Source organism: Oncorhynchus gorbuscha, linkage group LG13, assembly GCF_021184085.1.
Source record: "Oncorhynchus gorbuscha isolate QuinsamMale2020 ecotype Even-year linkage group LG13, OgorEven_v1.0, whole genome shotgun sequence".
In the NCBI taxonomy this organism is placed as follows: Eukaryota; Metazoa; Chordata; class Actinopteri; order Salmoniformes; family Salmonidae; genus Oncorhynchus; species Oncorhynchus gorbuscha.
In genome coordinates, this window is record NC_060185.1 from 54,367,439 (window position 1) to 54,377,734 (window position 10,296).

The 10,296-nt window shown below is 41.4% G+C and overlaps 1 protein-coding gene across 5 annotated transcripts in view; it reads left to right on the forward strand.

Moving 5' to 3' along the window:
• LOC123993170 (fibroblast growth factor 12-like) overlaps positions 1-9,245 on the forward strand; it is a 138,526-nt gene extending 129,281 nt beyond the window's left edge. For all 5 annotated transcript variants that reach the window (XM_046295029.1, XM_046295030.1, XM_046295027.1 and 2 more), the window contains 2 exons: positions 7,093-7,291; positions 8,137-9,245. In XM_046295029.1, coding sequence (XP_046150985.1) covers positions 7,093-7,291; positions 8,137-8,282 — 345 coding nt within the window. In that variant the 3' untranslated portion in view covers positions 8,283-9,245. The remainder of the gene's footprint in view (positions 1-7,092; positions 7,292-8,136) is intronic.
• Positions 9,246-10,296: the final 1,051 nt, after the last annotated feature.

The window sequence follows — 10,296 nt, forward strand, 5'->3', positions numbered from 1 at the left end:
ACTTCAATACAAAACATAGGAGGCTCATTGTGCTCAGGTTTATTAATGCGTCAGTTCTAGTAGCTAGCTATGTTGACCAGCCTAACGAGAATAAAAAAACCTGTTCCTGACCATCCTCCCTCTGCTGCTGGCCTTCGCAGATTCTGCTGTTAAGCTCCTGAAGTTGCCGGTAATAGGCTACACCAGCGGTCGGCAACCTTTTCCATTTAGAGTGCCAATTTATCTTACCATTTCTACCAATCTATGTGGCAGTTATGATTTTGATTTGTACATTTTTGTGGAACAGTTTAATGTAATTTATAATCGTCTTTGTCTGGGGTTAATCTACATTCTATCTAAATCTAAATGAAAATGATACAAATATAAAATTAACTTTTATTGCCATTGCCAACTTTTAAAAATAGACTACAACATTGCAGCCTGCAAATTAATAGCCTTTAAATCACAATGGCTACTCATGGCCTGTCTGCAACGAACTTGAAACATTGTATTAACTGGGTCACCGAAACTCACACTAGCAAACTTGTAACATTGTATAAAATATTCTGGGCCCTCAGAGTTTCCCGAGCCAGTGAGCTTGGGACAGAGAGCTGTAGGCTATTTGCGCAAGCGATAAGAAGTAATCAGGTATGAATATTCCACTGGATCAGAGCATTACATTTTTCCCTTTAAGGCCAAGTGGTTATCGAAAGGGAGAGAGCTAGAAATATTGTTAAAACACTGAGGAACTATTGTCATTCTCAATTGATTCTAAGAACATACTTTGTTTACTTGCTGTTCAGAATTATGTTGAGAAGCTCCACAGCTCCACAGTGAGTTAAGACAATCAGAAATACAATCAGACATCCCTAACTGGGCACATTTATAGGCCTACATTTGCACGCAGGCCAGGTAAACTAGTCCTACTTCTATATTCATATTCGGGTGCAGGTCCTTACTCAACATTGACAGGAGCATTTCAAACAAAAGACGATCAATATATTGACAAAATTCATAAATTGAATGTAATGAACAAAAACGTGTTTCTCACAAGTGTAGCATAGGTTGGGATTGCTGCGAAACACATGTCCAATATGACAATGAGAACGGTAAATTTAAATTTAAAAACAGTGGGTTAACTGCCTGTTCAGGGGCAGAACGACAGATTTGTACCTTGTCAGCTCAGGGATTCGAACTTGCAACCTTTCGGTTACTAGTCCAACACTCTAACCACTAGCCTACCCTGCCGCCCCAATAACTGTAATAATAATATATTGAAGTTATTAACAGAAATTACCGTAAGTTAACGGTAAATGTGGGCTACTACTGGTGATATATGTAATTGGGAATTGATAGTCACAGCAAACAATGCACACAATGAAGTTATGAAACAATGAATACCTACGAAATGGCTGGAGAGAAGGCATTCTGGAGAGAGACTTACGGGCCTTGTGCATCTGAGCCACAATCCCCATATTCTTGGACCGTGTCCCTGTGACCTCAATGGATTAGTCCTCTGAGGCAGATGCAAATCAGACGGGTGTCTAGTGTGCCATGAATTTTTTTTAATCTATTTGCAACTGCTGTGCTAAAAAATGTTTTCAATACAGAACTTTTTTTTCATACAGTATTTCATATAAGGCACCCAGACCTTGTGAAAGTTGCACAGTATACACTTAATCTTGTAATAAATCAAATCAAACATAACTTGACATTTCTGCCAACAATTGTGACATTGTGGGAGAATAACCAACCTTCCAATTAATGGCAATGCATTTCTTAGCTGCTATAGATGCCAGGTTACAGTTTCTTCTGATAACATTCTCCAGTATTAACTTTTCCAAGCAAACAAAAACAGGGAGAAGGGAGAATCTGTATACATGCTAAGATAAAATAACATACGGTTTGAAAGAATTCAGCCAGCCTTCAAAAGATCATAACATGCAAATGTGTCCCCTTTTGTTTCCCCCGGCTTCTTCACCTGAGGGATCGTCTTAGACCAGCCACCCAGACAGCTGATGAAATTGAGGAGTATTTATGTGTGTAATAAATCCCTTTTGTGGGGAAAAACCCATTCTGATTGGCTGGGCCTGGCTCCCAAATGGGTAGGCCCACCCATGGCTGCGCCCCTGCCCAGTCATGTGAAATCCATAGATTAGGGCCTAATGAATTTATTTCAATTTACTGATATCCTTATATGAACAGTAACTCAGTAAAATTGTTGCATGTTGCGTTTATATTTTTGGACAGTATAGTATGCTCTATGGATGGTCTTAAACTGCAGTATGTCTGAGATTACATGAATATGACTGGGCACTCAAACGTATCTGTGTCCATTCATCATCATCATCATCATCAATTGTGTCTCTCAGGTCTTCCTCACAGTTTTGTTTGACATTTTCTGTGTCATCAGGAAAAGCCTCTATCAACCTTGGATACAGTTTGGAAATCAACTTGAGGTTTGTCAGACTGCCTTTAAATAGTTTACATTTTTTTAAGCTTCTTGCTTGTCCAATATTTGCTGCACAGAGAGAATAAAGTGTTGTATCTGCAAAAGTTAACCTCAGCGCCGTCACAGACTGGACTTCCCTGGCTGCCTGACCCTGCCGAGACCCCTGTCACCATCGGATCCTGTTCAGATGAGGCATGATAAAGAATTACCTTGGTGTACATTTATACATTATATTATTCAAGAATAGAATCAATGGTTCAATAATTGAAATTACCATTATTTCCAGATCTCAGACTATAGCTTTAAACTGCTGTCCTGTATCTACTGTAGGACTACCCATGAATTCAAGATGGAACTTTGTATCCATTCACAGATTGTTATAGCTAATATCCTGTATAATTCACCTGAGCTCCGTAGACTGGTCTTCCTTTGCTGTCTGACCCTGCTGGGACATCTGTCACCACCTGATCCTGCTAAGACATGATGAGCATAGTATTGTGTACTAACTGTGCACCATGACAGTGTAGCCTGTAGAGCTGTTTATACCATGTAAATGTGAAAAGTAGGGAATTTGCTAGGGAAACTGACAGATCAATAACGTTACATTGCTATACTGACTCTAATAAAAACTCACATTGTGCTGTTAAAAAAACATCTGAATATTGGTCTTCAATCATTTGGCCTCTGGTTTCATTTCTTTAATTCAGGTCTAGTGTGATTGAGGCAAAGATAATAGCTAAGGTTAATGAGCTAGCTAGCTAACGTTAGCCAGCTTTTGGCTAGCTCTAATAGTACATTAACAGATGAAAACTATCCAAGTTAATTTACCTCTGTTGAAACGGGACAAAAAGGCTAGAAAACTTTTCCATACACATAACAGCTTTTAGATACAGCTACATGACAGCTAGAGACTAGAGCTGAACTGGCTGTGGTAGCTACTAGCTAGCTAGTTCATTCTCTTCAGTCGAGAGGGAATGTTACTGTAGATAACATTACATGTCAGTTACACTACTAGTCCAACAGAAGTTACCTTGCCAGCTACATCAGTCAATTAAAGTATAGACAGTTTTGTCTCTGCTTGCTTTTACACCTCAGAGACAAAGCACAACACACAAAGAGACAGCAGCTGCAGACAGCAGCACCATGCCTTCCAGAAGCTGCCTTCACACAGCCTGTCCGCACGCTCTGTGGTGTCCTTGCGGTCCTAAATCCAGCCGGCTGAAACTTCCAAACAGCCTACCAGACCGCTCTGAGGCGTACGCATGGTCTGATGCCGCTTTTGGTATTACAGTGCAAAATGATAAAACTGGGGGGACAAAAATGCTATTTTAGAATGTGAGGGGGGGTCATGCCCCCCCAGTCCCAATTGAAAGTTGTGCCCTTGATGTTGACTATAATATTAGCTAATATGGTGACAACGATGTAGGCTGTATGTAGAGATTAGCGGTTATGGTATGGCATGGAAAGTTTTTTTGCATGGTCACAGGCAGCTGTTTTATTGTGTACTGAACGTGTGAGAGGAGGAGAGTGCGTAGATGCGAGGACAAATTATACAATGAACAAATGATCCTGCTGTTTGTATGTAGCTGCTATGAAAGTGAACTGTGTTTGCGGTGATCAGGGATGTATTAATTCCGCCAATTCTGTTGAAAAACTTTTCTTAAACGGAAGCAAACGTAACGAAACAGGGATTAACATACCTGAATTTGTCCAATAGAAACTATTGTTTGCAACTGTTGGACTAATGATTACACCATAGATCAGCTTGATGCAGGTAAGAGTGTGTCAAGTGGTATTGAATGTGTCACTGTCTGTCACCTTGATTACTCAATATTTTCTCTCGCCCTTTGCAGCTTTACATTTTAATTCGTTGGGTAAATTGTAGCAACCTCCAATATGCTGTAATAGAAATAAGGCCATGCTCCTCCCTCATCTTAAACGTCACCGACCACCACTGTAGACAATGTACGTTTTTATTCATTAATGTGATCTTATATCTGAATAGATTGATCTGGGTTGGGTGGTCAGATGGTTATATAAAAAGACATGACCCTTGACCAAAGTTCACTGTCTATTTCATTGCATGTAGCCTTCTACTATATTCTCTACGTTTTCTTTTCCATCCCTCAATTTCCCACTGCTCTCCCTCCCTCTCTTCCCCCACTGTCCTACATGCTGTCTTCCTCACAAAACATCCCTTGGAGCTCAAGGAAACATTACCATCTGCTGAAATAATGGAGGGGTGATGTTAGAGATAATGTTGTCAAGTTGAATTTCAGGAAACAATAAACAGGGCGATCTCTGTCTTTTCGTCCATGTCTACAGCATGTGTCGGGTGTGTGTGTACACACTACTTGAGGTGTTTTGTGCTCTGATTAATCACATTCTCCACCCTGTCCACTTGTGCACAGCTCGAGGGTACTATGACACAATGGCACAGTCATCCAATTCCAAGGCCTGGAAAAAAGGAGAAATCTAGATCAAATGTTACTCTCTGTAGTAAGACGTACTCTTAGAAAAAAAATAGTTCCAAAAGGGTTCTTTGGCTGTCCCAATAGGATAACCCTTTTTGGGTCCAGGTTGAACTATTTTGGGTTCCATGTTGAATCTTTTCTGAAAAGGGTCCTACATGGAACCCAAAAGGGTTCTACCTGGAACCAAAGAGGGTTTCTTCAAATGGGGACAGCAAAAGTGCCCTTTTTAGGTTCCAGATAGAAAAAAGGTGCTAAGAGTGTAGGATCTTATAGAGGTCGACTTGGATTATTCTCCTAAAATTCCACCATTGTATTGGATTTTATACCTGTAATACCCAGTGGATGGGAATGTGGGGAGGATGTGCTCATTGTGATGTCTGAATGTAATGTAATCATAGCAAACACCCATAGCCCATGCTCCTAATTTCTTACATCAACAGCCTCCACTGGTGACACCCCTTCAGGCAAAAACCTAACATACAGTGGATTAGGAAAGTATTCAGACCCCTTTTTCTTATTTTAAAATTAATCAAAACATGTTTTCCCTCAATCTACACACAATATCCCATAATGAGAAAGCAAAAACAGTTTTTTTTTAAACATTTTGCAAGTGTATTACAAATAAAAACGGAAATATCACATTTACATAAGTATTCAGACCCTTTACTCAGTACTTTGTTGAAGCACCTTTGGGAGCGATTACAGCCTCGAGTTTCTCCCATTCTTCTCTGCAGATCCTCTCAAGCTCTGTCAAATTGGATGGGGAGCCTCGCTGCACAGCTATTTTCAGGTCTCCAGAAATGTTCAATCGGGGTTCTAGTCCGGGCTCTGGCTGGGCCACTCAAGGACTTGTCCCCGAAACCACTCCTGCGTTGTCTTGACTGTGTGCTTAGTGTTGTTGTCCTGTTGGAAGGTGGACCTTCTCCCCAGTCTGAAGTCCTGAGCGTTCTGGAGCAGGTTTTCATCAGCGATCTCTCTGTATTTTGCTCCGTTCATCTTTCCCTCAATCCTGACTAGTATCCCACTGAACAACATCCCCACAGCATGATGCTGCCACCACCATGCTTCACTGTAGGGATGGTACCAGGTTTCCTCCATACGTGACGCTTGGCATTCAGGCCAAATAGATCAATGTTGATTACATTAGACCCGAGAATCTTGTATCGCATAGTCTGAGAGTCCTTTAGGTGCCTTTTTGCAAACACCAAGCGGGCTGTCATGTGCCTTTTTACTGAGGAGTGGCATCCGTCTGGCTACTCTACCATACAGGCCTGATTGGTGGAATGCTACAACAGCGATGGTTGTCATTCTGGAAGGTTCTCGCATCTGTCAGAGTGACCATCAAGTTCTTCGTCACCTCCCTGACCAAGGCCCTTCTCCCTCAATTTCTCAGTTTGGCAGGGCGGTCAGCTCTAGGAAGAGTCTTGGTGGTACCAAACTTCTTCCATTTAAGATTGACAGAGGCCACTGTGTTCTTGGGGACCTTCAATGCTGCAGACATTTTTTGGTACCCTTCCCCAGATCTCTGCCTCAACACAATCCTGTCTCAGAGCTCTACGGACAATTCCTTCGACCTCATGTCATGGTTTTTGCTCTGACATGCACTGTCAACTGTGGGACCTTATATAGACAGGTGTGTGCCTTTCCAAATCATGTCCAATCAATTGAATTTAACACAGGTGGACTCCAATCAAGTTGCAGACACATCTCAAGGATGATCAATGGAAACAGGATGTACCTGAGCTCAATTTCAAGTCTCATAGCAAAGGGTCTGAATACTTATGTAAATAAGGTATTTTTGTTTTCATTTTTAATACATTTGCTAAAATTTCTAAAAACCTGTTTTCACTTTGCCATTATGGGGTACTGTGTGTAGATTGATGAGGAAACATGTTTATTTTAGAATAAGGGTATAACGAGACAAAATGTAGAAAAGAACAAGGGGTCTGAATACTTTCCAAATGCACTGCAACATAAAATCAATGTCCATTTTTGGTTAATATTTATTTTAGTTGTCAACCAACGTGAATTCTACTTGAAATAAACAAAACCTGTGTTCGTTGACAACTTTTTGCCTTTTCAACTAAGAATTCCATTGATGTTCGATGTATTTTAAACTGGTGGGCGAGATCTTTGAACACTGTACTATCTGATCTCAAGCGTTGTCTTCCTCTCTTTGTTCCTCAGGACTTGTTCACAGTAGAGGCAAAATTCAAGGAGTCTGTTTTTGAGAACTACTATGTCATCTACTCATCGACGCTGTTCCGGCAGCACGAGTCTGGCAGGGCCTGGTACCTGGGCCTCAACAAGGACGGCGTTGTCATGAAGGGCAACCGGGTGAAGAAGACCAAGCCCTCCTCACACTTTGTGCCCAGACCCATCGAAGGTGAGGCCGAAACACCGTCTGGCTGCCAGCCAGCCACACTCAGGGCTGGATTCAAATGCAACACCTGCCATAAGTCAAGTCAAGGTTTATTTAAAGTGTATTTAATAGGAGTCATAACACACTTTTACAAGCCATAGCTATGTTAATGAAGCGTCTTTGTATCTGTTTATAAATGACCCAGCAGGTCAAAATTGTCATGGGACATTATAACAACATTCTGTTTGGTGTAATGTCAGATTGCCAGATTACAATAATTCTGTTTGTTTGAGAAGACCTCAATGTGCCTTTGATAGATTTGAGTCCTCAGATACAGGTACCCAGATAATCCATTCAAGTTTGAGAAGCTAAATTACTTCCTCGATACTGGGAAGCAGGGTTAGGGTCAATTTTATTTGAAGTCATGCAATTCAGGAAGTGATCTGAATTTTAAATGGTTTAAATAAATAGGTTTCAGTTTATTGAGAAAACATTGAAAATTGATTTTTTTTAAATTCAATTATCTAATTGGAATTTCAGTTTATTTTTTGAGTTGACTGACGCAATTCAAATTGACCCCAACCCTGCTGGAGGTTCAAATGTTGTGTGTGTTTGAACTAAACTAACTCTAAACTAATGCTGAATCTGTCAATTCATCTCCTCTGTTTTTTGTCTCTCTTACCTCCTTTATCTCCCCTACTCTCTCTCTCTCTCTCTCATTGTCGTCTCTCTCCCCTCCCTTCTCTCCCCTCCTGCTCTCTCCTATATCGCTTTACTGTATAAATATTCCTTCTCTCACTCCTCTTCACTCTCTACCTCCATCTCTCTCTTTTTTTCTCACTTTCCCCCCTCCCCCGCCCTTTCTTCAGTTTGCATGTACAAAGAGCCATCGCTGCATGACATCGAGGAGAAGGGACGCTCACGAAAAAACTCAGGGACTGAGGCTCCCACTCACCTGAACGGAGGAGAAAAAGTGGTGGGGCAGAACTCCACAGAGCAGGATGGTGGCTCATAGCCTGCACATCGCCCCACGTATTTCTTACACCTTGTTCAACGACAGCAACAACGACCATAAACAACAACAACAAACAACAACAACAATAAAAATAGAAGAAAAAACATACAATTACGAAATTCTTGCCTGTGAAATATTTTAGAAAAAAGGGAGAAAATATTTTTAAATCAGGACATTGAATTGACATTTTATGCAAAAGCCTGATATGAGTGTGGCACCAGGGAGTTCGTCCTCCTCATCATGACAATGTCAATGTTTCAAAGCTTTAAACCATGGTAGTTCACACATGTTGATTTTATGAATGCAACAACACTTTCACGTACTACTTGTGTTGTTAGAATCAGGAATTAGCATGGTATTGTAATTGATTTAGGGCTTTATTCAAACAGATCAGCTTTAGTCGGCATCCGCATAGCAGTTGTTTCGGCGGTGTCGGAGGTGGAACTGCGCTAGAGCTGTCAAATCGACAAGAGGCTCCTGGCATTATACCCAAAACAGACATTGCCGTTTAAGAGAAATGTTCGAACACTGGAATGTGAGATGTCATTTACACCTCGATTAGGCTGATCCTCATAATTTTGTTTTAAATTTGAGCGTCATTATTTCTGTATAGCCTACGCTTTCTCGTTCTGAACTTGGGTGTGGCTTCGTGACAATGATCAAGAACAGCTGCTCACCGATTTGACAGCTCCAACCCAGTTACACCTTCGACACGGCCAAAACATCAGCTGTGCGGTTGTCGGCAATAGCCAGTTAACGCTTGATCTGATTGAATCTAGGCCTAAGGCTCTTTCCCCTCTTCCTCCTATCATAACTATAATTTTCCTTTTGGGTTGGGGAAGGGGGGTCATGGATGGGGTAAAGGCAGGGGTTTGGCATGGGGAGGTTCTTCTGCAGACACTGCCGTCAGATGGGAATAGGTGTGTATCACGAATCCTGCTCTCTGATTTGCTATGATGCCCTCATGGGGAAGGGGGCGGGCAAGGGGTATCACTGGGGTGGGGTGGGGTCACGGTACTCCACACTGTTGGGCTTGATGGAGTTAGCTACCTTTCCAACATTAGGTTGGTCACATGGTACACTTTAGTATTATTGTTAGCCACTTGAGTTGATAGTGCAGCCACTCACAGAGCAGTCACATGCCATGGTCAAGATGTGGTCCAGAATGCTGGTCCAGAATTGTCTGTGAGACAGACATGTAGAGTTCTGATACTGCACATAGTACAGTAGTGAAGGGGTACACAGATGTTTTTTAAGCCAAGAAACATTATGTACAGTTTGAAATTCTGAAAAGGAAGTATTGTTATTGGTGTGCTGCTTTTTAAAATAGTTTGCTACACTAAAAAGCATTTGATCGAAAGACCCAGACAATGATTTGAATGTGAGAGATGTGATGGACACACTTGAAGGATCCTGAATGAATGGACAGCTAGGGCTAACGAGAGCAGTCAAAGGTCAAACCCTGATGTCATATGTCATGATACTTACTGCTGTCATCAAAACCTGAGTTCCACACCCAGGTACACCTTCAGACATCATCCAGGAAGTCCTTCATATATTGGGACCTCCACTTATAATAGCAATCTAGATTTTTGTGAGTTGTGCTAAAAGCACATACTGCTTTCTCAACCATCCAAATCATACAATGTGTCATTGTATAAACCTCAGCATTCCTGTGTGATAAGTTGCACTACTGGGAATCTGTTATACACTGCCCTGATTCATTGTAGACTCTGGATCCACTGCTGGGAATATCTATACACACTGCCCTATATCCTATTGTCTTATTATCTCTTTACTTATCACAGTTAAACTCATCATGACTCGGTCAACCAACACTGGAGGAGAGTTTTTAGATATGTTTAAATTAGCCTATCAAGGAGTCATGAGGTCTATGAGGTCGTCTCTGATTGGCTGCTGTGCTGAAGGAGACCTGGCCTGAAAACGGGTTCCCCCTGAATTTTCTTTGTGTAAATTGGTGATTTTGCATTTAATTGGTGTACTACTACTCCAC